This window comes from Nycticebus coucang, chromosome 2 (genome assembly GCF_027406575.1).
Source record: "Nycticebus coucang isolate mNycCou1 chromosome 2, mNycCou1.pri, whole genome shotgun sequence".
Classification (NCBI taxonomy): domain Eukaryota; kingdom Metazoa; phylum Chordata; class Mammalia; order Primates; family Lorisidae; genus Nycticebus; species Nycticebus coucang.
Window position 1 is genome coordinate 95,709,433 of NC_069781.1, and position 27,530 is coordinate 95,736,962.

The following is a 27,530-nucleotide window of genomic DNA, read 5'->3' on the forward strand; positions in this document are numbered from 1 at the left end:
GGAACCATGGCCTGCTATGGAGTGGGTTTCAGGCTCTGGGCAGCTGGTGCTGTACATGTGGAGGTGGTAGCTGTGCTGCAGCCGCCTATGGGTACCCAAATCATCCGTGCTGGTATTACTGGTAGCTATGATGGGTTGGGTGGGCTAGTCCCCAGATCCACGGGGCAGAGCAGTGGGTATTGTCCTAAGTGTGCTTTTGCAAGGGTCCTCAAACATTTTAAACAGGGGATCAGTTCACTGTCCCTCAGACCATTGGAGGGCCAGAGTATAGTTTAAAAAAAAAAAAAAAGAACTATGAACAAATTCCTGTGCACACTGCACATATCTTATTTTGAAGTAAAAAAAACAAAACAGAACAAATATAATCACACCGCCACATGTGGCTGGCGGGCCGTAGTTTGAGGACCTCTGCGAGTTTGGTCTCCCATGCCTCCCAACTCCACCAGGTGGTGTCTGTAGCTGTGTTACCTAGAACTTGGCCTGAGTGTGGGATGCAGCCCAGTCTTACACTCTCAAAATGGTACCAGCTGTGGGCCTGGAATCAGAGAGGGTGGAGCACTTTTGGGCAAGTAGCAAGATAAGAAACTGAGGGGAGTATGTTCCACTCAAGTCTCAGTCTCACAGGAGCCGGTAGCAAGATGGTAGGTATTGCTGCAGGTGTATATAAAAGAGCCTATCTCCTGTTAACTCTTAGCTGGGCAAAAGCTGTAGCTGTGTTAGTCTTAACTCAGCCTGAGGGAAGGGTACAGCTCAGCATTAAACTCTCAAAATGGCCTGCCACCCTGGAATTCAGGCCCCTTCCCAGGCAAGCAGTATGAGCAGGAAGCTGTGGGGATTGCAGTCCACTCACGTCTCAGTCTCACAGCAGTCTGTTCTGTTGCAGAGTGGTGGGTATTGTCCTTGATATGTGTTGGAAAGCCTGATTTTCCCTTGTCTTTCCTCAGCTAGGTGGTGCTGTAGTTGTACCCTTGAAACTCCAATGAGGGTTTTGTGAAAAGTGGCATGGTCTGATTTTCACTTTTGAAAAATTGATCTGTGAATGAATGAATGGTGTGGATGCATGAGTAGAAGAGGAACAATTAGGAATTCAACACAGATGATGGTGACTTGGATCATAAGGTTGGCAATGGAGCTGGTATGGTATGAGTGAATTTGAGATAATTTTCAGAGGAAAACTTGACTGGATTTGCTAAGAGATAGTGTGATGGAGAGGGAGAGATCAATGATTTTTGAACTGAATACCTGGATAGATACTAGTATTATTTATTGAGAAAGGAAAAGTCTGGAGGGGGACAAAATAAGCTTGATACATCTCTTAAATACTCAAGTGAAGATAAGTGTTTGGTTATATATCATATACATTACATACCCAACTGCCTGCCTTTGAGGGAAAAACCAGGTATGGAAATAGCAATTTGAGCTATATCATCGTATTGGTAATATTTAAAGCAGTGTTTTCCAACCTTGTTTATCTCACAGCACTCTTAGACCTATAGTTAAACTTAAGTTGATCACTTAAGTTGATCAAAAAAAGGAGTAAAAAACAGAATATACTTAGTGTGCTTTGAACTTATTTCAAAAAATAATTTAACTAGTGATCTTTAAAGATTTTCATGGCACACCTAAGATCCTCTCATGGTACCTCAGTGTGCTGAGGCACACCAGTTGAAAATCACTGATTTAAAATATGGTAACAGATGTATTCATCTAGGATGATGGTAGAGTGAGAAGAGTAGACAATTTAGACCTAAGTTATGGACACCACAATATTTAGTAGTAGGACAAGGAGGATCCTGAAGGGGAACCCATAAGGTAGCAAGTAGGAAGTAAATGAGGAGACTCTGATAATGCAGAAGCTGTAATGATGTATTAATTTCCTAGGACTGCCATACAGATTATCACAAACTTGATTACTTGAAATAACAGACTTACTGGAGGCCAGAAGTCTGAAATCAAGGAGTCAGCAGGGTCATATTCCCTCTGCAGGTTCTGGGGAATCCTGGAAATCCTTAGATTATACCTGCATCAATCCAACCACTACCTCTGTTGTCACATAGCCATCTTGCCTATGTTTATGTGGCAAAATCTCCCTCTTCTTTCTCTGATACACTAGCCCTTGGATTTAAGGCCCAGCTTGATCGAGTATTACCTCATCTTAGCTTGATTATATGCCAAAGACCTTCACTCCAAATAATGGTCACAACACAGATGTTGGGGGTTAGGACTTGAACTTATCGTTTTTTCGGGGGGAGTCAATTCAACCTATTACACCTGAATTTGTGATCAGCATCTATTCTCATTTTCTTTTATGTTCAAATCTGTTATTCAGGGAATGAAGGCAGGGATCACCTTCTCCAGACACTCTTTCCATAAGGGTTCCAGATATGATTTAGATTCTTCCAATAAGATACTCAGAAGACTTGCATCAAGACTGGGAAGGTGGAAGCTGTTTACCCTAGTGGTGGTGGTTAATGTATGAACTCCACCAGATGGGACTTTTTGTGGTGGTTAGACACTACTTTCCACTGTCCACTGGAAGTAGATACCTCCAATTGGGTGTTTTGAGATACCTCCAGGGTACTAAGAGATACCTTTAACTTTAGCAGAGATTTCCTATATAGCTTTATGGGATTTGGGAGCAACAACTTCCTGAACTAAAGGAATATAGTTTGAAGAGGCATTTGTGTTTTTTCTCTAAATGAGAAATAGTAAAGCATGTGTGATCCTTATGAGAATATTCTAGTAAGGGCACAATTGTTATGTAAGCAAAAAATAATACTTTCACATTGTCTCTGAAACTTAAAATCAAACATATTAGTGGAAGAGTAAATTAATTTTATTGACTGATGAAAAACTAAAGTGACAAGAAGTATGGATAGTAAACAATAATCACCAAGTTCTGCTGAAATTTTGTATTTCTTCTTTTCACTTTAAGCCAAAAGAACATAAAATTATAGAATGCTAGTGAGCTAGTTGCTTTTAGTTCCTTCAACAAAAACTGCATAGTTTAGCAGTTGCACAGCATTAAATATATACATTTTTGCAAAATCCTAAAAGTTTTAAGTTTTGTGTTGACTTCAAAGGCTAATGTAATCACCTACACTGGTCAGATTCAGAATTTCTTTTCCCTTTTCTGCCACCCTGTAAAGAAAAATAGAGCAAATTATTCAGGAAATATATGGGGAACATTTTCCTTTTAAGAGTATATGAGACCAATGGCATTTTGGGGTATGAAAAGAAAGCAACCTCTTTTTTGAATTTGTTGTCACAATTTGAGTCTATATGCCACTAAATTATTTTTTATATGGTTATTACTATAAATGGTTAACGTAGGTTGTAAAAAAAACAGTTACTTCTCTTGGATTTAGTCTTGATTCATTAAGATACCCTATGTCTTATTTTCAGAGCTCATTTGACTGTCCCAAGGTTGTTGTTTTTTAAATAATAAAGTTTTTGATCAATACTAAAATAAACCACACATTTAATGTGTTCCATATGGTACAGGTAATTCAATTTATAATTCAAGTTTTGTTTAGTGTTGTTCATTTGATTTTGGTCATCTATGGATTGAAAAGTAGGCAGTGGCATATATAAATCTGCATGTAATTTGTTCTATATGAAAAACCACTTCCTATAGTTGACTTAAGTCAAGGAAAAAGGTAGGCAGCTTAAAAGACAAGGAGAATTTTATATAAATTACTTACAATATTTTTTGCTTTTTTCTGATTCAAAAAGCAAATACTCATTATATTGCAAAAATAAGGAAAATACAAACATACACAGAAGAAAGTTAAAATCATCCATAACTACCCTCCTAATTTAACCATAAACAATGATTTGATGTGTTTCACTGTAACAGTTTTATAGTTTTCCTCACTTCTGTAAAGCTATGGGCATGGTACCCCAACTTAGTTGATCATTAGAATCACTTAACTAGTAGTAACATTTTAAAAATTTCTAACATTTAGGCTGTGTTCCAAGCCTATTTAATTGGCTAACAATCTGTAATTCAAAAAGTGTCTAATGATCCTGGTGATCAGCCAACTGTGGGACTACTTGTTTGTGGAAGTGAATTTCTTAAAGTGGTGGTTTTATCAGTGGCATATATAGCCCTGACTCACTGAAAATGAAGGTAGCTTCTCTTCATTTCTTTCATCCTTTTTCTGACTATTAAGTTTACCTTTTTTTTTTTTTTTACATTGAGTTCAAGTTGTATAGTTTCCCTCTTAAGGTCAAAAACATTTCAACATCAGTCTTATAATACCATTATAAGAATGCTGTTATTTATTCCTAACCCCATAAACGCTCTGCAATTTATTTCTTCCCTTATTTAATTATAAAGGGGAAAGAAAGCTTTACAGTGGAGATATCTGCGAGATATCACTGTACTCAAGTGATCAGATTTATGATATAATGGGACAAACATCATTTTGTACCTTCTCCTTCCCTCAATATGATTCAGTGGCATGTATGCCATATCATATATGCAATACCAAGGATTTTCCTTAATTACTTTAGTTATCATGATACATACCAATATCTAGAATAACCTTAGCATCAAAATTGTAAATTATATGACCAATAACAAAATTTTCAATATATTTGGTGAATAAATTTTAGCCTAAAAATTAAATAGTACTGATTCTCACACAGTTATACATTTCAAATGTATTATTTGTGATGAAAACACTTCAAAATTATAAAAGCGTACCTGGTATTTGGCTAATTCTGCTTGTAATACTTTTACTTTAGATCTTTCTTGTTCTAATGCAGCGTGGAGTGAAGTCACCTATAACCAGATAGTAAATAAGGAAAAGACAGCTTTTGTCTTTGTTGGCAAATTCTCTTTTTTTTTTTTGGTGACAGGGTCTTACTGTTTTGACTGGTCTAGAGAGTACAGTGGCATCATCACTGCAACCCCAAATTCCTGGATTTAAGTGATCCTCTTGCCTCAGCCTCCCACGTACACCACCATGCCCAGCTAATTTTTCTATCTTTTGTAGAAAATAGGGTCTCACTATTGCTCAGGCTGGCCTCAAACTCCCGGCCTCAAGCAATCCTCCTGCTGTGGCCTCCCAAACGCTTGGCTGCAAAAACTCTAATTCTTAAGACTTAATTACAATGATGATTTTTGACAGCTAGATGATGAGTTGGAGAAAAGAAACCCTTCCAATAATTTCCATTAGGTATTGTATAAAGCTTATGTTAAAGATGGATAGAACAATCTTACTGTCCTAAAAGAAGACATAAGGATGTGAAGGGGACAAAATCGAGTCCAGCTACAGGTTAAGTTCTATTTGTCCTTTCTGTCTCTATATGTAAGAGTCCATGAAAATGCAATCTTAGGCCAGGCATGGTAGCTCACACCTATAATCCCAGCACTCTAGGAGGCCAAGGCAGGTGGATTGCCTGAGCTCAAGAGTTCGAAACCAGCCTGAGCTGGAGTTAGACCCCATCTCTAAAAATAGCCGGGCATTGTGGTGGGCGCTTGTAGTCCCAACTACTTGGGAGGCTGAGGCAAGAGAATCGCTTGAGCCCAAGTGTGTGTGTGAGTTATGATGCCACGGTACTCTACCCAGAGCAACAAAGTGAGACTCTGTCTCAGAAAAGAAAAAAAAATACAATCTTATCTTCCTCATTCTTCAGAACATACCTATGTCCCTTAGTGCAGTAAATGGAATCTTTATTTGCTATCACATGATAACAAAGCAGCATAATTTATATCATTTTCTTACAACATTGATGGGCTTTATTTCTGTTCAGTCATGTTTAGTACTTCAAGATTAAAGAACAGCTTATGAAAAGTAGTCATGTATGCTCCATGTTCCTTACCTGTATAGTTAGCTCATTCTTGATACTTTGTGATTCATCAACTTGGAGAAGTATTTCTGCTTTATCTTTCACTGATAAAAAAGGAAAAACAAGAGTATAGTCTTTTCAGTTACTCAAATACTTTAACAATACTTTAGTAAACTATGGCATAGCAGTGCAGTTAGAACAATTTCTTGTCTTTATGCTTTATTAATATATTTATTAACCTTATATATCCTTTATTTTTCACTGGTAAATTCTTTTTTTTTATTTTCTTTTAGAGACAGTCTTGCTCTGTCCCCATGGCAGGGGTGCAGTGGTACAATTATAGCTCACTGTAACCTCAAACTCCTCCAGGCTCAAGCAATCCTCATGCCTCCGTCTCCCAAGCAGCTGTGAGACTACATCTGGCTCATTTTTACACTTTTTTTTTTTTTTGTAGAGATGGGGTTTCACTATGTTGTCCATCTTGGTCTCAAATTCTAGGCCTCAAGCAATCCACCCACTTTAGCCTGCCAAAGTGCTGGGATTGCAGGTATGAAATACTATACTTGGCCTCTTTAGTTTTAACCAGTAAATTCTGATTGTTATTCTCATCATGGCAATTTTTCTTTTCTTTTCTTTTTTTTAATGAGACAGTTTCATTTTGTTGCCCTAAGTAGAGTACCATCGTGTCATAGGTCACAGCAACTTCTAACTCTTGGGTTCAAGGAGTCCTCTCTTGCCTTAGCCTCCCAAGTAGCTGGGACTACAGGCACCTGCCACAATGCCTGGCTTTTTTTTTTTTTTTTAAGAGACCAGATCTTGCTCTTGCTCAGGCTGGTCTCAAACTCCTTAGCTCAAGCAATCCACTCACCTCAGCCTCCCAGAGTACTAAGATTACAGTACTAAGATTACACCTGGCTAACAATTGTTTTTAAAAAATTTACTTTTTCTGTGATGTTAAAATATTAATTGCACAGGTAGGATGAAAGATTAATTTTTACATCTACAGTAAATAGGACAAGGATATAAGAAAATAAAAAATTCACATTGAAAACAACTTTAAATACTTTGACTAGTCTTAAATCAAAATTTAAGGCTGGGCATGGTGGCTGACGCTTATAATCCTAGCACTCCAGGAGGCTGAAGTAGGTGGATCACTTGCGCTCAGGAGCTCAAGACCAACCTGAGCAAGAGCGAGACCTGGTTTCTACTAAAAAATACTGGCTGGGCTTCATAGTGGGTCTGTAGTCCCAGCTATTTGGGAGGCTGAGGCAAGAGGATGGCCTGAGCCCAAGAGTCTGAATTTGCTGTGAGCTACCCCGTCATGACACTCTATCCAGGGTGACATAGTGAGATCATCTCAAGAAAAAAAAAGATTTAAAAGACAGTGTAGAGTGCTTTTTTATTTAACTGCTGGGGTGCACATACTTTAAGGCCAAAAAAATTATTATTCTCTGACTTTTCATAAAACAATGTCAAATAAATATAGCTCATTTGATCATAACTCATTATATAATACCTGTGGCCTCTTAGAACTTTTGTCTAATGGTTTTTCCCTCTTTGGAGGAAGCAAGAGACCTGTATATTGGCCCCTTTTTTCCTAGGCTTTAGAAATTTTTGCTTAGCAGAGAACCTCCTTAACCGGTGGTAATGGCTTAATACATGAAAAGCTAACTCTTTGAAAACAAGCTGGGAAAGACTGAAGAGGTAATAAAACTGTAATAAAATTAGCAAAGGAGGCAATGTTCAAATACATGAGTACTGATGTCACCACCACTCTGCCAATGTAACTTTGCAATTCAATCTTTTTTTTTTTTTTGAGGCAGTCTCATTATATCGCCCTTAATAGAGTGCCATAGCCTCACAGCCACAACAACCTCAGACCCTTGGGCTTAAGAGATTCTCTTGCCTCAGCCTCCCAAGTAGCTGAGACTACAGGCCCCGGTCACAACGCCTGGCTATTTTTTTGCAGTTTTTGGCTGGGGCTGGGTTTTAACCCGCCACCTCTGGAATATGGGTCTGGCGCCCTACTCCTTTGAGCCACAGGTGCCACCCCGCCTGGCTATTTTTTTTATGACGCAGTTGTCACTGTTGTTTAGCGGGAGGGGCCAGGCTTGAACCCACCAGCCTTGGTGTATGTGGCTGGCGCCTATCATTGAGCTACAGGGGCCAAGCTTCAATTCAATCTTTTTCATATGTTAGTATGATGCTCAGTTAAGATGAAACACTGTGTCAAGAATCAACTCATAGTATCTTAATAATCAATGTGAGAACTTTTACAAATTATACTTTCTCTTCCTCCATCCCCCAGGTTTATATGGTTTTTATAAAAACTAGTGATTTTTAATAATTTATCTAATAGTTAAATTATAGTCAGTTCTCCTATAAGGACTATTTTGAAATCACAAATTTATTTCAATGAGGCTGATGTATCAGGTAACTGAACATAAAACAAATTTTTCAGTCCATGGAAACATAATTTCACAAACATAGCAAACTGCACCCAGGCATAAGCCTTACATATCTACCAGTTATCAATTTACCATGTGTTAAGAACCACCCCCATCTGGTGTTGCATTTAGGAATGCATGTTCATGCTACATTATAACAGAACTGACTGTACTTATACTTATGTTATAAATGTAGAACATGATGAGTATTTTCATGTAATGATCCTACTCTGTTTGGATTACTTATGGTGTGGACTACAGACACTAATGCTAATTACTTATACCATCTATTAAAATAGCATTTTTAATCTATTATTGAAAGCAAGTTTTATCAGTTAACCTCCTCACTTTCTATAATGGTTTATTAATGGGGAATGTTATTTTTATGTATTTAAAATTCATACATTGTCTAATGATACTCTTCACTTCTTCAATTAGAAATATATCCTGTAAACATTTTCTTTTTCTTTTTGTAGTTTTGTTCCTTTAAGGACCCACATGGAAATCAGTAACATGCACAGGTCTAAATTAATCTCAGGATATTAACATCTAAATGTCAAAATAATGCCTTCCCCCATTATTCTTTAATCTCTATTTCATCATAGTTAAGTAATATAGCAATTAACTTATAAAAAATGTAAGTTTGACTCTATGTCAAGACTATACACTATGTTCAATTGGCCATGAATTCTGGTTTTTATTCATATCAATTTGATAATAGTTGTTTTATAATATACTTCAAATGTTGGTTGAGATAATCCCTTGTTATCTCTGGGAGATTGGTTCCAGGGCCTCCCAAACATATTAAAATTTGAGGATATAAAATGGCATGGTATTTGCATATAATGATGCAAATATCCTAATTTATGTTCTAAATTATCTCTAGATTACTTATAACATCCAATATAATTTAAATGCTATGTAATGGTTATTGTACTGTATTATTAGGGAATAATTCCCATAAAAATATTGTACATATTTAATACAGCTGCAATTTAAAAAAATTTTTGATCTGCAAGTTTTTTAATCTATAGATGCAAAAATCCACAGGAAAAGAGGGCTGACTTTACCTTCACATCTGAATACAACTATTGGAAACAATTATTCTTCAATGTGAGTTTCACATTTTCTTAAGTTTTATATAGTACTCACAGGAGCCATATTTAGGATTTCATTAGCATTTATTATTAGGAAAATTATTTCTTAATCTATTCAGATGAGTTTTTCACTTATTTATGTCTACATGTCTTTTGTGGTTTGTAATTTTTTTGCATAAATACCATATTAAAAGTTAATACACATTTCCTTTTCTGTTATGTTAAAATAAAGAACACAACTGATTTAGAAGGGCTGTCATGTAACATCAACTTTACTAATCTTACTATCTCTAATCATTTTTGGGTTGATTTCCTTGGCTTCCTATTCGGTGGTGTCTTGTCAAAAGTTTAGAGTGGCAGCAAAAGTATGAAGAGTTGTGGGGTAGCGGAAAAGCAAAGAAGGAAACAAGAAAGAAAATCTAAAAGTGATGACAGGCCACCCGCTCTAATAACCAAAAAGCAGACCTCTAAGCAAATGTTATACTTGTTTTCCCTTTACACATAGTTAAGTAATTTATAGGAATTGAAATTTTAAGAGTTTCTCTTACCTGAATAGTCACAAACTAAGGTATAAAACTGAGGTGCTCTAAGAGTGACTTGTAATAAAAACATCAACTTATAATAATACCAATACATACAGCTTTATATCACTCTAGGAAACCTTTTTATTTTGTTTGAGTTTTTTCCAATTCTTTTTATTGATACATAATAATTATGCATATTTATGGGACATATGTGATATTTTGATACATGCATTATGATGTTTAATGATCAAATCAGAGTATTTAGGATTTTCATCATCTCATACACTTCTCATTTCTTTGTGGTGAGTATATTTCAAATCTTCTCTGCAAGCTATTTTGAAATATATAAATTATTGTTGACTACAGTTGACCTACTATGCCCTTGAATACTATTTTGTTGAGTCGATAAATCATATATTTGAAAAACATCTTCAGATATTATTTAAGATTCTAAAAACATACAAATCACTTACTTTCACCTTCCTGAAGCATTTTCAGTAACTGTGCATTTCTTGCCTTTACTTCTTTATACTTTGCCTAATAGTCAAAGAAAAAAGATTTAATTTTTTAAAAAGTAAATAATATAATTAATGACTTTCTATCAATTTATTGAGCTGTGAATTCTAGGCTTACTCAAAGACATAAACTACTATGAAAGAAACAAGATGGAAGAAATGTAATCAGAACTACCTACTACTTAAATCCCTGGCACAATAATAGATATTAATATTGTTAAGTGATTAAAAATTTAAGAAGAGAGGGATAAAAGTGGAGAAAAATCAGTATAATCTAAATTTTCCTGAAGTCTTCCTCTTTTTGTTCTCAAAACCCTTAAGGAATTCAAAATAATTTAGATGAAAAGCAAAAGAAAAATGATTCAATGTTCTAAATCAGTACTATCTAGTAATATTGTACAACTATCTATATTATCTGTTCTATATTTGCCACTGTTCAATAAGTGGCTACAGAATAATACAAACTATGCTAGTGTGACTGAGAAAATACATTTTTAATTTCATTTGACCCTTGTTTATTTATTGAGACAGAGTCTCACTATGTTACCATCAGTAGAGTGCCGTTGTGTCACAGCTCACAGTAACCTCAAACTCTGGGGCTTATGCAATTCTCTTGCCTCAGCCTCCCAAGTAGCTGGGACTATAGGTGCCTGCCACAATGCCGGCTATTTTTTGGTTGTAGTTGTCATTGTTGTTTGGCAAGCCCGGGCTGGATTCAAACCTACCAGCTCTGGTGTATGTGGCTAGTACCCTAGCCGCTTAGCTACAGGCATCAAGCCTATTTGACCCTAATTTAAATTATGATAGACTTTCAGTGGTTATTGAATTTTAGAATACAGTTCTCTACCTTCTCAGTTAAGGTTCAACTAATCTTTTGCTATTTCACTGATTAGTAATTATTACTATAGTAATTTTTGGCTGATGTAAATGAGCAATTTACTAAACCTCTTTCAACTCTTTTTCAACTTCTTTTTCCAAATGGCTTAGCGTCTTCTGACACTACATAATGACATATACGTTATGAACAAGAGGAACTGTGTTCCACATTAATATCCATATTCTAAGCAATCTTCTATCTACATTAGGATTCAACACATAACACTCTAAATTATTTATAGAGATGCAATACATTACTACATGAGAGAAAACAATACATTTCATATATTATAGAAAAACAAAAGCCTAAAGAAAATAGATCAGTATAAGAAACTTGTTATTTTTTTCTCATGTACACAGATATGCATAGATGTTACCAGATTAATAAACTTCTGTAAAATTAAGTTAAATGTATTTTAAGTCCAATAAAGGTGGCTTTTACTAAATAGTATTTTGTCCATTAAATTGCTGATGGTAAGCCAACAATGTTTACTGAGTAATACTGCAGTCAGTACAGTAAACCAAAGCACCACAGTGAATACAAAGGAGTATGACTGCTGTGAAACTAGGAAATCTTATGAGGGAGACAAGTCACATGGAAACATAAAAACATAAACAGGAAAACATAAACACATAACTATAACTGTATTCATGATGAATATGGAACTACACTCACTATGATATTTGCAATCTCAGGCTCAAATCTGTGTCAACAGCTCACCAAACTCCATCTCTAGCTCAAATCTTTTGTGCAACATCCAGCACCTCTTAGTCATACTTTAGGGTCTAAATCAGCTCATAAAGCTAAAATTGCAAATGAGCAAAATTAGATGTGAAAATTCCTTACACTGCATTTAAGAATAGTGTATGTAGTTATATACATGTATACAATTCTGAATAGTAAATAATCTACAAAAACAAATGTATAGGATACTAGTAACATGTAGTTTACAATAAAGAGCACCTGTGAAATATACAATGTTCTTGCTAGCATTTTTAATTTCATGATAAAGAGACACGTAAAGATGATAACGTTAAAAGCACACACGTTGTGACTCCACTGTGTCCAATTGCATTCTGAACATACATGCCTGCTTGTACCAGAGCTACTTCAAACTCAGTCTGTCCAAAATGGAATCTATGCATTACCATTTCCCAAACCAGTTCAAAAGTTTGTTCTTCTTACATTAAATACCTGTTCGTTGTTTTACAAGACTATTTTCACTCCAGGTCTCACCTACATGCATTATCCTTCCACAAAACAATTACAATGTCACTTTCCTTCTAAAGACCTTCACTGCCATCTCTGTCTAAAACCCAAATGCCTTCAAATTCTAACTCCACCTAACATTCCAATCTCACCTTCTCTGTCTTTCCCTGTCTCTAAAATGTCAGCTACAATGCACCTGCACCATTCCCACGCCTTTGTACACACTGTACTCTTTACCTGTACATTCCTTTCTCTGTGCTATTGAAGCAGCACTCTGTCAAACCTCAATTATAAATCCTACACTGCGCTGAAATTATTTACGTGTTTATCTTCCCCATTACACTATGAGATTTTTGCTAACTCTCCCTGTATTCCTTTGGCCTAGTACAACAAAAGTGAAGGAAAATACAAAACAAAAGGTAAGGGAGATGGGTAGGTGTAGTCAGAAAAGGTTTTAGTAGGTATAAATCTTCAAGGTATGACTAGAGGAAGGTAAATGTTAAGAACCGCTAGGGCTGGAACTTGATTTGTTTTATCACTGTTACATATGCAGAGCCCAGAAAAGTACCTGGCATATTTAACACACTCAGTAAGTTATTTTTGGTTAATAATAATGCTATTGTTATAAGTAACTATTATTAATAATACTAGTCAAGAAAGAATGATACTTGAGTAACAGATTAAAAAAAGTTTTTTTTCTTGAGACAGAGTCTCACTCAGTCACTCTGGGTAGAGTGCTGTAGCATCATAGCTCACAGCAACCTCAAATTCTTAGGCTCAATTCTCTTGCCTCAGCCTCCCAAACAGCTGGGAATACAGGCAACCACCACAACACTGGGCTAGTTTTTCTATTTTGAGTGGAGACAGGGTCTTGCTCTTGCTCAGGCTGGTCTCAAACTCTTGACCTCAAGTAATCTACCTGTCTTGGTCTCTCAGAGTGCTAGGATTACACACGTGACCCATGATGCCCAGCTCCCTCTCCAAAAAGATTTTCTAAAAAGCCTAAAGGAAGAAGAGAGTAATAGACCTGTAGTTAAAAATAAATTGTACATAAAACAAATGTTGGTGAAGATGTGGAATAATTGGAACCCTTGTTCATTGGTGGAAATGTAAAATAGTGTGGTTGCTATGAAAATAGTTTGGTAGTTGATCAATAAGTTAAACAGAATTGCTGGGCCCAGTGACTCATGCCTGTAAACCCAGCACTCCAGGAGGCTGAGATGGGTAGATTGCTTGAGCTCAGGAGTTTGAGACCAGCCTAAGCAACAGTAAGACTCCATCTTTACTAAAAATAGGAAAATCAGACAGGTGTTATGGTGGGCACCTGTAGTCCCAGCTAACTGGGAGGCTGAAGCAGGAAGATCACTTGAGCCCAGGAGTCTGAGGTTACTATGAACTATGATGACGCCACTGCCCTCTACCGAAGGTGACAAAGTAAGACTCTGTCTTTAAAAAAGAAAAGTTAAACAGAACTATGACAAAATCTAGCAATTCCACTCCTAGAACTGAAAACAAGGACGCAGATACTTGTGCACAAGTGAACAAAATATGAAATGTACATATAATGAATGAAATTCTGAAACATGCTACAACACGGATGAACCCTGAAAACATTATGCTAAGTGAAAGAAGCCAGACACAAAAGGGTAAGTATTACTTTGATTCTACCTATGTGAAGTACCTGGACTAGGCAAATTCATAGAGATTACAGGTCACCAGGGGCTAGGGAAGATGAAAACTGGGGAGTTGTTCAATGGGTATGGAGTTTTTGTTTGAGATAATGGAAAAGTTCTGGAAACAGATAATGGTGATGGTTACACAATATTGTGAAGATACTTAATGCTACTTAAGTATATACTTAAAATGGTTATGTGTATTTTATAATAAAAAATAAATAATGCATGAAAACTGTACCTCATTAAAACTGATTTTGTAAAAAAAAATTATGTTATCATTCAAACTTGAAATCATTAATCAAAGGGTTTAAAAACCTAATTAGCAAAAAAAAAAAAAAATTAAAGTTAGGAAAAACCTAAATAGAATGACTGTTTCTACCAACTGAATATTAAACATATTTACATGTTAGAAAACAGAAAATGTAGAAATGTATCAAATTATTTTCTTGTGTAAATGGACACAAACCTCCCATTGAGTGATGACATTTTTCAGCTTCTGGATTTCAGCATCTTTCCTTTCAAGTTCCAACTTTAGTCTTTCAATTCTTCCATCTTTCAGAACCACTTCCTAAAAAGTGAAAAATGCTTATTTATTTTAGAGGTAAGATCATTCTGTCAAGGTTGGCTTAACAATATTCCTTTATGAAAAGTTTAAGAGGGAAATCCTGATTTTAGTTTTCTAAGGCAACTTTAAACTGTTGACTACATTTCCACTTTGTCTCAATTATATAATCCAAATTATGTACAGTGCAAACAAATAAAATATTTTTAATTACTCTCAGACTACAAACATACCCTAAAACAATCTCAGGGCTTTGAATGAATGCATAAGTGCTCTGTCTTGTATATCCAAAAGAATTGAAAATACCTTAAAACTACAAAATAAATAATAAAAAATACAAAAACAAATAATAAATAATTTTCTATATTAGAAATTAATAGCTAGGAGACATAACTAGAAAAATAATTTACTCCCAACAGCAACAAAAAATACTTAGAATGGTGGCACCCATACCTCAATGGGTACGGCACTGGCCACAGATACCGAGGCTGGCAGGTTCAAACCAGCCTGGGCCAGCTAAAATAACTGCAACAAAAAAATGGCTGGGTGTTGTGGCAGGTGCCTGTAGTCCCAGCTGCTTGGGAGGCTGAGGCAAGAGAATCGCTTTAGCCCAAGAGTTTGAGGTTGACACCACGGTACTCTACCCTGGGCAACTGCTTGAGACTGTCTCAAAACAAACAAACAAACAAACAAACAAACAAACAACAAAAAAAAACAAAACAGAAAAGTGAAATTAAGAAATCTTTATGACCTATACTAAGAGAATCACAAAATTTGAAAATGATGTAGAACAAAGTATGTTTTTTGATAGGAAGGCTTTTAAACATTACTTTGTATGTTCAATAAAATTTCAGTTGAAATTTCAATAGAATTTTGTTCTTGGAACTTAGTAAAGACTGGTAGGGGCATGCTACCAGCCCAGCTAATTTTTTCCATTTTTAGTAGAGACTGGGTCTAGCTTTTGCTTAGGCTGGTTTCCAAATCCTGAGCTCGAAGGATCCTTCTACGTCAGCCTCCCAGAGTGCTAGCATTACAAGCATGAGGCACTGTGCCTGGGTATTATTTTACTTCAGAAAATAAAGGGAACCATGTAAGTATTTTTAAAAATACATAAGACTATCATCTTTGAATAGAAAAGTCCTTCTGAAATTGACATCAAACAGCACTAACAAAATCAAGAGGCAAATGAAAAACTGGGAAAATTAGTTGTAACCATTATGACAAACATATGAACAATAAACGTGGTAAAATATAGCAAGTAAAGTAATGTTTTATCAAATTGGTATGTTTAAAAATTTTTTTTCTCAGTGTGGATAACTGAAGGCAATTTGCCTGAAAAGGGGAATTATTTAATGTATAGGAATTACTTAATGTCATGACATGCTAACCATCTGTATTTAACTGAAAAAGCTGTCTATACAACAATTTCTACCTTGCTGTTTTTATACACCCATAGAAAAGTAGGACCCACACTGAAACAAATACTATAGTTGTTTTCTCTAAGTGAGTGAGATTAGGGTCACTCACTACAACTGCGGATGTTTTCCCACTACATCTACAAATTGGGGATATAATGGTACCCCTAAACTTCGTAGTTAATTGTTAAAAATTAAATGAGAACATGCCTTTTAAGTTCTTAATACAATGCCCAGCATATACATACAAGGCCTTAAATGTTTATTTTTGCCATTATCATTTCTTCATTTTACTTATCAGGGGCTTCCAAAATTTCTACAATAAACATCATTACTTTTTAAAACAGAAAGTCATTATGTTTTAATGTATACTCATTTTTAATTAAGTCCTGTATTTCAATAAATATTTTAAAAATTATCTTCTATATGGAAGATACTATACTAAAATGGAATAAAGCATGCATAAGATAAAGTCTGTGCCCACAAGGGACTTGCAACCTATTAAGAATGCTAAGAAAGGGGCGGCGCCTGTGGCTCAAGGAGTAGGGCGCTGGTCCCATATGCCGGAGGTGGCGGGTTCAAACCCAGCCCCGGCCAAAAATGTGCTAGTGAAATGTGCCATAAGTAAAACAAGTTATTATGGGGCATCAAGAAAGGAAAGATCGTATCAGGTTTTCTGTTTCTAGTGTTTGGGGCTGGTTTGGGGTAGTGAGAGAAAACTTCAGGGAGGAGATGACATATGAAATGAACCTTGAGCAAAGCTATGAAGGGCCTAACTTCTAAGAGTGGTCTGCTCCAGCTACAAGAAAATTTGGAAGTATACATACAGTTAATTAGGTTTGAGGCTATACTGCAGAACAATGCTTTCAAATGCATTTCACAATGACCCCTTGACAAGAATGTTTTATACATATCATGACTTAGAATGCACATACATCAGTATATAGATGTACATATTATGGATATATGTTGTATATGTATATACAGATACATACATAGACGGAAATAAATTTCATAAATTATAAATAAGTGTCACATACTCTGATGTTTTCTCCTGTCCCAATTTTTTTTTTTTTTTTTGACACAGAGTATTGCTATGTCTACCCTCAGTAGAATGCCATGGTATCACAGCTCATAGCAATTTCAAACTCTTGGGCTTAAGCGATTTTCTTGTCTCAGCCTCCCAAGTAGGAACTACAGGTACCTGCCACAATGCCCGGCTATTTTTTTGTTGCAATTGTCATTGTATTTAGTTGGCCCAGGCCAGATTCAAAGCCGCCAGCCTCAGTGCACAATGTCAGCGCCTTAACCACTGTGCTATAGGAGCCGAGTTATGTCCTAATTTATTTGTAATCATCTACTAAAGTTGATTTTAGAGCCTATTAAATGATTTGGGAAACTCAATTTGAAAAGCACAGCCAAGAAATTTAAATGTCAAGTTAAGGGCATTGTACATGTACTTAATTCAACAGACACTGAAGTTTAATAAGAGTCTAACATAGAATGGTAAAAATCATGCTTTAGAAAAAGGCATCTGTTAGCAGTGTTTAAGATAAATTAACCTGCCACTAAGTCTTAATTACATGTATATAAATCCATGAATAATATATTACATTTTCTGGTTTTTGTAATTATGTAAATGATATTAAACTATTATTATTTGATGACTTGCTTTTCAGTAAATATTATATTCTTGATATTCATCCATGTTGCTATGTAACTATAGTTCATTCATTTCTCCTATTGATTTGTTATTATCAACAACTGAATTATGAAACATTCTTCTTGAACATGTCTCCAGGGTTTAATCTAGGGGTAGAAGAATTTCTAGTACATAGGTTATGCCCATCATCTTCAAAAGTTAATACCAAATTATTTGCCAAATGGTTATTTATTTATATTTCTTCTACTAGTGGTATGTTATGTTGTTCTATATGCTTACTACCTTCCCCTTCAGTTTTTCCTAGGTACTTCAGTGAAATTAATATTACCATTTAAAACTTTGCTCTCTGCTCAAAATCCTTCAAAAATTCTTTACTGTTTACTGACTAATTATAAGCCAGGCTTTAAGATCCTCCTCAATCTTTTTCAACCTACCTTATCAAATTTATACTACATTCTTCTATGAACTTTCTGTTTTAATTAAACTAGTTTATACTTCACTGTCTCCATACTTTTACTTAAGGTATTCCAGTTTTCTTCTTCCTCACCTCTGTATGTTTAAATCTTACTTTCTTCCATTTCTTTTTTTTTTTTTTTACTTTCTTAACATTTCTAATTCAAGTGCTATTTTCTCCTCACAAAGCCATCTCTGATCCCCATTCCTGTAAATTACTATAGTACTTTATCAGTATGTCCTTTTGCCTCTAGTAAAATAATTATCTATTAGATACATTGTGTACAACATACTGTTCAAAAGACATTGCTCATAATTGCTAACTTTCCTAATTTGTAGTAACAGCACAAGAAAGGCAGGTATTTCATTCCAACATAACACAGCTGATTAGCTGCAGAAATATGATTTATTGGGTTTGTCTGATTTTAAAAATCTATTCTCTTTCCACCATAGTACACTATCACTTTGGTTTCATTATACTAAGATCATTAATACTAGTTAAGTATTTAAACTTATATATACTCAATTTTGCTATAAAAAGGGCTTAGGGTATCTAAGTATTTGCTGAAATATATTAACATCATTCCTTCTATCCAAAAATGATCTGAGTTGGTTTAAAAAATAAGATATGGACTGTACGAAAATTATAATCAATGAAAATGGGGAAGAGGATGAACTAACCAAAATGGTAACAGGGTTGCTTGGACTGTACATAAAATTTGGCAGTCAAAGCAAGACAGGAAAATATTAAATTTAATGCCAGAAAGAAAGAAGCTCACAAATACCTCAGAGTAGGCAAAGATTTCCCAATACTAAATTGAAAATAGATTTTCGCATGGAATAGTATTATTTATAAATCAATCTTATGGCTACACTAAGTAAAAAGCCTTTAAGGTCTCTCTTATTGCCATATAATAAACACAATATCGAAGTTAGCACTAATTATCAGTCTTCTTAGTAAACAAAATGTAACATCCATTGAACAGAATAAAAGGATGGGACCTGGTTCTTAAAATCCGGGGTAAGTTTTGTAGGAATCTGTCAAATTCTGAAAGAGTAAATCAGAGGACTGTTAAGTGGCAATGAGAATGTGGTAAAAGTTACACAGTACTGATTTTCATATAAGAACAATAGCATTGTTTTGAAAAATATTTTCCAGAAATACCTGCTCACCCAGAAATTAAATCAGAATAGAGAAGGTAGATAATACTGTGCAAGCTAATGCTGCAGACTGGCAAGAAGAGAAAAGAAGAAAATTAAAAAAGTAAGGGCAAAGTGTTCACTACAAGTTTCAGGCTGGGAGAAACTATGGACCAGAGGTCAATAGAAGATAAAGAATAGGTTCACATTAAGAAGAAGTAAAAAAGACCTGTGATTTTGGTGACAAAAATAAATGCAGACTTAGAGAGCTGCGAAGTAACATACTTTTAATGTGTGAGAGTTAAGATGTAGCAGCAAGGGAGTAGGTCATACCTCTTCCTGCATCGGAGAGTAGGGTATGAGAAGAGAAAGCATTTTCCTTTGAATAATACAGTTTGGGTAATACTGGTCTATAGCAGAGGTTGGCAAAATTTTTTTCTGCAAAGGGACCAACAGTAAATATTTTAGGCTTTGTGGGTCTCCGTCACATATTCTCTTTTCTTTTTTTTTTTTTGTAGAGACAGAGTCTCACTCTATCACCCTCGGTAGAGTGCCATGGCATCACACAGCTCACAGCAAACTCCAGCTCCTGGGCTTAAGCGATTCTCTTGCCTCAGCCTCCCGAGTAGCTGGGACTACAGGCGCCCGCCACAACGCCCGGCTATTTTTTGGTTGCAGTTCAGCCGGGGCCGGGCTTGAACCCGCCACCCTCGGTATATGGGGCCGGCGCCCTACCGACTGAGCCACAGGCGCCGCCCTCTTTTCTTTTTTTTTTTAAACAGTATTTTGAAAATGTAAATACCATTATTAGTTCATGGCTCCCACAAAAACATACCACTGACCAAATTTGATTCTCTGTTGTACAGGATAAATTCTAGCTTCTTAGTTTCACAGAAAAGACATTTATAACATAAACCAAAACTATTTCTCCAGTCATGTCATCCCACACTTAACCCCAAACTTAGTTGCAAAATTTTTCAGCTTCCTGAACATTGAGTTGAAGGCCTTTTATTTAACTCGGGACCCTTGCAACTACAAAGCCTTTCTCAATCTCTCATTTTATATTCATCACTGAAAATCCAGTCCAAATGTCACCTTTTAATATACAAATCACAATTTACCCTAGTAGTGATCTATTACCTTTGCTGTTTAAAACTTCTTTTTTATTGTTCCTATCTCCTTTAAAAGTCTCCATCATACTGAATGATAATCCCTTTACAGGCCTACCTCCACATATCCCCCCTCCTGAGTGTCTATGTGAAGAAAGGTCTTATCCAACTTGGTATTCCCACTCTCTCATACCAGTGCCTATCTGTATGTAGCATATAGCACATGCTCAATAAACAGTCATTAAAAAATGAACTACTTCATACAGTATACTTCATACTTATTAATATAAATATCTGCATGATGACTAAGATGATACCCTAAAACTATTATCTATAATCATAATTAGATTCTACTGCTTTGTTCAAAAAAAGAAGAACAGCATTTTAATTTCACTGTGATTTAAAGAGAATTTTCTACTTTACATGCCTGGTTGTGTTCATGAGCTGTACAATTATCTGTTCCATTATATTCTGTAAGCTGTTCTCTTCTTTTTTCTCTAATAAGAATTTTATGAACATCATCTTCCAGTCTATTGAAGAATCCTCCATCATGAGATAAAGTCTGAGAAGAACTCAATTCCTGTCAAAAATGAATTATGATTTACTATCATTCAACACAAAAGTGTATTTATTTAATAAACCTAGTCAGCCACTAGAAGGATTTTTAAAAAAGAAAGAAAATGATAGCTAAGATACAACCAACCACTTGACCCTTCCCTTATCTCCAGAAGATAAAGAATAGAGACAACATTTGTAAGTATCCTTTTCTTACTTCTTTATATTTTTTAAGTTAGATGTTGCTGGATTTAAAATTTTTTGTTATTCATATATCCAACAATTCACCAAACATCTCAATGGTTTTTAAAATATATGAAGAGTTGTACAAACACCACCATAGCAATTTTGTAACATTTTTACGATGCCAAAAAGAACCTACACCCATTACCAGTCATTCCTTATTTCCTACTGATGATACTTCTCCCTAGCCCCAGGCAACGATAATCTCTTTTCTGTCTCTAATAGATTTGCCTATTCTGGCATTTCACATAGATGAATCAGCCAGTGTAGACTTTTGTGGCTGGTTTCTTTGACTTAACAAAATATTTTCAAGGCTCATCCATGTTATGATATCTATTAGTAATTTATTTCTTCTTAACCTATTCTGCATTTTATTTCTCCATTCATTGGTTGATGGACATTAGGATCGTTGCTACTTTTGGACTAATAGGAAGAAGGTAGCTGTGAACATTCATGCACAAGACTTGTGCAGATGTTTTCAATTCTCTTGGGTATACACTTAAAAGCAGAACTGCCGGTAACTCTATGTTTAACCTTTTGAAGTATTGCCAGACAGTTTCTCAAAGCAGCCCACTAGTTTACAATCTTCATCAACAGTTCAAGTTTCTCCATATTCCCACCAACACTTATTATTTGTCTTTTTGATTATGCTACCCTACTAGGTATGAAGTGTATTTCACTGCAATTTTGAGTTGATTTTCCTAACAGCTAATGGATGCTGAGCATCTTTTGATATGCTTATTGGCAATCTGTATATCTTTTTGGAGAAATGTTTACTCAGATCCTTTGCCCATTTTTAAATTGGGTCACTTGTCTTATTTTTGAGTTGTAAGAGTTCTTTTTAACTCTAGATATTTATGCCTTATCTATTATGATTTGCAAATATGTTTTCCCATTCTGTAGGATGTCTTTGAACATTCTTTTATTTATTTATTTATTTATTTATTTATTTATTTATTTATTTATTTTTGAGACAGAGTTTCACTTTGTTGCCCGGGGTAGAGTGCCGTGATGTCATAGCTCACAGCAACCTCTAACTCTTGGGTTCAAACGATCCTCTTGCCTCAGCCTCCCGAGTAGCTGGAACTACAGGTGCCCGCCCCAACACTTTTTTTAGAGGCAGTGTCTCACTCTAGCTCAGGCCGGTCTTGAACCTGTGAACTCAGGTAATCCCAGAGTGCTGGGATTATAGGTGTGAGCCACTCTGCCTGGCCTCTTTATACACTCTTGATGGCGTCCTTTATGTCACAAAAGTTTTTTTTTTTTTTTTCCTTGAGACAGAGTCTCACTATGTTGCCCTCGGTAGAGTGCCATGGTGTCACAGTTCACAGCAAACTCAAACTCTTGGGCTTAAGCGATTCTCTTGCCTCAGCTTCCTGAGTAGCTAGAACTATGGGCGCCTGCCACAATGTCCAGCTGTTTTTTTCTTTTTTAGAGACAGAGTCTCACTTTATTGCCCTCGGTAGAGTGCTGTGGCATCACAGCTCACAGCAACCTCCAACTCCTGGGCTTAGGCAATTCTCCTATCTCAGCCTCCCGTGTAGCTGGGACTACAGGCACCTGCCACACGCCCGGCTATTTTTTGTTTGTTTGTTTTGTTGCAGTTTGGCTGGAGCTGGGTTCGAACCCGCCACCTTTGGTATACAGGGCCAGTGTCCTACCTGCTGAGCCACAGGTGCTGCCCCCTGGTTATTTTTTTGTTTGTTTCAGTTGTCATTATAGCTTAGCTGGCCCGGCTGGGTTTGAACCCGCTAACCTTGGTGCGTGTGGCTGGCGCTGTAATCACTGTGCTACAGGCACTGAGCCAGTCACAAAAGTTATTTGTTGTTTTAAATCCTCTTTTTTTGCAGTTTTTGGATGGGGTTGGGTTTGAACTCGCCACCTCTGGCATATGGGGCCAGCGCCCTACTCTTTTGAGCCACAGGTGCTACCTTTTTTTTTTTTCTTTTAAATTAAATCATAGCTGTATACATCAATGCAATCATGGGGTACAATTTACTGGTTTTATATACAATTTGAAATATTTTCACCAAACTGGTTAACATGGCCTTCACGGCATTAAAAGTTTTTAATTTCAGTGAAGTCCAATTTATCCAAGAAACCACTGCCTAACTCTAGGTCAAAGAAATTTACTCCTACATATTCTTCTAAGAAAAGTTTCACAGGGTTAGCTTCTATATTTAGTTCTGTGATACACTTTGAGTTAATTTTTAGGTCTGGTGTGAAGAAGAGGTCATGAGAATATCCAGCATCATTTACTGAGAAGACTATTCTTTCTCTCATTGAACTGTGCTGGCACTCTTGTCCAAAATCAATTAAAATAAATATCACAGTTTGGTTGTAGACTATTAATTCTATTCTATCAATCTGTATGTCTATTTTTTTTTAAGACAGAGTTTTACTATGTTGCCCTCAGTAGAGTGCCGTGGCGTCATAGCTCACAGCAACCTCAAACTCTTGGACTTAAGCAATTCCCTTGCCTCAGCCTCCCAAGTAGCTGGGACTACAGGCACCTGCCACAATGCTTGGCTATATGTCTATTCTTAATGCCAACACCATACTGTACTTGATTACTATAGTTTTGTATTCCTTAACCTTTTATATTACATATAAAAATATCTTTGCATAGGGCGGCGCCTGTGGCTCAGTGAGTAGGGCGCCAGCCCCATATGCCCAGGGTGGCGGGTTCAAACCCAGCCCCAGCCAAACTGCAACAAAAAATAGCCGGGCGTTGTGGCGGGCACCTGTAGTCCCAGCTGCTCAGGAGGCTGAGGCAACAGAATCGCGTAAGCCCAAGAGTTAGAGGTTGCTGTGAGCCGTGTGACGCCACGGCACTCTACCCGAGGGTGGTACAGTGAGACTCTGTCTCTACAAAAAAAAGAAATTTTATGAAAAAAAAAATATATATATCTTTGCATAATTTCTACATGCCAATAAAGAATTGATAAGATTTTATACTGCCTATCCAATTACATAAATTCAGTAATTTTACATTCTCTATGAAAAGTAGCATTTCCTCTCTGACTTCCTATTAGGAAGACACACTGAAGAAAATGTTCCTTTCATGATCATTGCTTTCACCTATGTCCCACATTCTTGAACTTTAGTACTCATAATTTTACCTATTTCAATTGTATTCATGAAGTAATGATCTAACAGTTCAATAATTGTTCACCCTTCTCCCTTTATATTTTCTTATAAAGTATTTGAAAGAAAATTTTGTTTGAATATCAGTGTTTAATATACAAATGACATTAAAGATGTTTGTACCATACTTTGTATTTTGCAAAGCACTTAAACAGGTATTACTTTATTTAAATCTCAAACACCACGAGACACTGACAGATCAAGTATTATTTCCCCACCAGGTAATAATGGGCTCAGGAAAGTCCACGAGTCATCACAAAGTGCTACAGATATAAATGAAAGTGTACTGCTTCATAAAATACTTCTAGTATATTCTTACAAAATTTCATTTTAAAGCATTAAATACAAAAAATGCTTAAAAGACTGAGCTTTTATAGAAGGAATAGCATGCTGTTAACTAATCAGCCTGTTATTTCATATTACCAAAGACTACAGTTCCATTCAGTGTCTCTGGTTATTTTGACAGCTGATCCCATTACCAGCATGCCTATCCCAAAGGGTACTCTCTCCCTTGAGTATTTATGAGTGAGGCACAAAATTTCTTTTCAGCCTAAATATAAGATTTTTCATACATCATAGCAACCTCAAACTCTTGCAATATAAGATTTTTCAAAAGATACCCTAATAAGGAACTAGAGGGGTGAAAGTAAAAATAAATCAACCACAATTCCTCCAACACACACCGCAGAATAAAAGATTAAAACTTTTATTTTGTAATAAGATTCTTGGGCAGTGAGAGCAAGATGGCAGCTGAGTAACAGCTTCCTTGCAACTAGGCACCATGAACCTGGGGAGACAAGACTCCAGGCATCTCTGGCCGGTGGGATCTGCCTATCATCATCCCTTTGAGAACACAGGGAGTTAGCAAGACACTTCTGGACCCAAGAGGAGGACAAAAGCAGTGGAAAACTGACAAGTGATTGCGTGTGTTCAATTGGTCTAATCCCGCCAGCAGCGATTAAGTACAGCAGCAGTGAGACTGCAAACTGAAAATGCCATACCTGTGAGCTGTTTTGGTGTTTTTGGACCTGGCACTCAGGGGAGAGCTTGGGCAGGAGTATGGAGAACTTTGCGCGCTGTCTAGGGCCCCAGACTGAGCAGCTGAGCCAGACAAAGATAACTGTGTTTGGCTGTGGGCCGTAGGGAGCCATTATGAGAAAACTGCCCCGCAAGCTCCACCCTCAGGGTCGCAGAGCAAGGATTGGGCAGGAGGTAGTAACTTAGTGACTGAGCAGCCTAAAGGCAGGGACTGAGCCGCCATACAGCCTTAACCCTCAGGGGCAGAGTGAGACCAATTCAGGCACACTGGGTAAGTGTATAACCACTTCAGCAGTGATCCCAGAGATAAGCACTTTCCTGGGAAACCTTCTGCTTGGCCAAGCTTAGAAGTTTAAAGTGCCTTTTAAGAGGGCTGAAAAGAGATTTAGTCTCCACCCTGCAGAGTTTGACAAATCAGCAGTGGCCTCCAGTTGTATCAGCATTGTGATTAATATCTCATATGCCAGAAGATCACCTGTTGCCCAGACAATATACAACAAGATATCTATACTGCTTTGTTTTTGGTTTTTTGTTTGTTTTTATTTACTTTTTGTTGTTGTTTGTTTAATTTCAACCTTTTCCCTATAGACTTTTCTTTCTTTCCTTCTCCATTTTTCTAGTTTAAATACAAATTCTCATTATTGCCTTTTTCAATAATTAGAACTTCATTTTTGCTAGTGTTTCTAACCCTATTATTTGGTTTTTCACCCAATTTTATCCCGTAAAGTTTTCTGTTTGCTTGTTTTGGTTTGATTTATAGCATTTTTGTCTTTCCTCTCTACTTGGTGGAGGTGGGGTACTGTATCTGATCAGGTTCACAAAGAGCTGCTGACCTCAAGGGAACCACCCAACCCGGCACCCCAGAGGTTGGAGTTTTTTTAAGGTTCTGTCAAAGTACCCTACTGTACACCTATATTGCTCTGTCTCCCTCTTTCTGTGCCCATCTTCTTTTTGTCAATATTACCTTTTACCCACACCCTCTCCGTTCTCGTTCTCTCTTTCTCTTCTCTTCCTTTCTTTCCTTTTTCTTTCTTTTATTCCCTTCTAGCTCTTCAACCTTCTCATACTTCTGGTCCTGTACCAAAAGGACTGATTGAAACCCTAGTCCACAGGCATGGCAACTTAAAGAGCAAAAGGAAATGAATGGAAAATTAGGGCAAGGTAACACATAAAAGAAATCACTCGTGAGGAAGAATCAGCAGAAAATTCCTGGCAACATGAAGAACCAGTCCAGAGCAACCCCTCCAAGGGACCATGAGGTAGCTACTGCAGAGGATTCCACCTATAAAGAAATGTTAGGAATGACAGAAAAAGAATTTAGAATACACATGATGAAAACAATGAAGGAAATGATGGAAACAATGAAGGAAACTGCTAATAAAGTGGAAAATAACCAAAAGGAAATCCAAAAACAGAATCAAATAAGAGATGAACGATACGAAGAATATAGAAAGGATATAGCAGAGCTCAAGAAACTGAAGCAGTCAATTAGGGAACTTAAAGATGCAATGGAAAGTATCAGCAACAGGTTAGACCATGCAGAAGAAAGAATTTCGGAGGTAGAGGACAAAGTTTGTGAAATAACTCAAATAGTTAAAGAGGCAGAAAAGAACAGTGAGAAAGCGGAACATTCACTGACAGAATTATGGGACTTTATGAAGCATTCCAACATACGAGTTACAGAAATCCCAGAAGGGGAAGAAGAATGCCCCAGAGGAATGGAAGCCATACTAGAGAATATTATAAAAAAAAATTTCCCAAATATCACCAAAGATTCTGACACACTCCATTCAGAAGGATATCGGACTCCAGGTTGCCTCAACTCTAACTGAGCTTCTCCAAGACACATTGTCATGAAGCTGTCCTAAGTCAAGACCATAGAAAAGATTCTGCAACCTGCCAGGAGTAAGTGCCAGTTGACCTACAGGGGCCAATCCATCAGGTTGATTGCAGACTTCTCCAGTGAAACTTTCCAAGCAAGAAGACAATGGTAATCTACCTTTAATCTACTTAAACAGAACAATTTCCCGCCCAGAATTCTATATCCTTCTAAGTTAAGTT

At 36.4% G+C, this 27,530-nt stretch overlaps 1 protein-coding gene across 6 annotated transcripts in view; it reads right to left on the bottom strand.

Annotated features, from left to right (window-relative positions):
* Positions 1-2,814: 2,814 nt before the first annotated feature.
* The window catches only part of GKAP1 (G kinase anchoring protein 1), a 96,406-nt gene continuing 71,690 nt past the window's right edge, over positions 2,815-27,530 (bottom strand). For 5 of the 6 annotated variants that reach the window (XM_053576500.1, XM_053576539.1, XM_053576511.1 and 2 more), the window contains 6 exons: positions 20,914-21,066; positions 14,611-14,712; positions 10,341-10,404; positions 5,833-5,903; positions 4,712-4,789; positions 2,815-3,141 (listed from right to left, as the gene is read on the bottom strand). In XM_053576500.1, coding sequence (XP_053432475.1) covers positions 3,094-3,141; positions 4,712-4,789; positions 5,833-5,903; positions 10,341-10,404; positions 14,611-14,712; positions 20,914-21,066 — 516 coding nt within the window. In that variant the 3' untranslated portion in view covers positions 2,815-3,093. The remainder of the gene's footprint in view (positions 3,142-4,711; positions 4,790-5,832; positions 5,904-10,340; positions 10,405-14,610; positions 14,713-20,913; positions 21,067-27,530) is intronic. The other variant, XM_053576545.1, reaches the window with a different exon arrangement.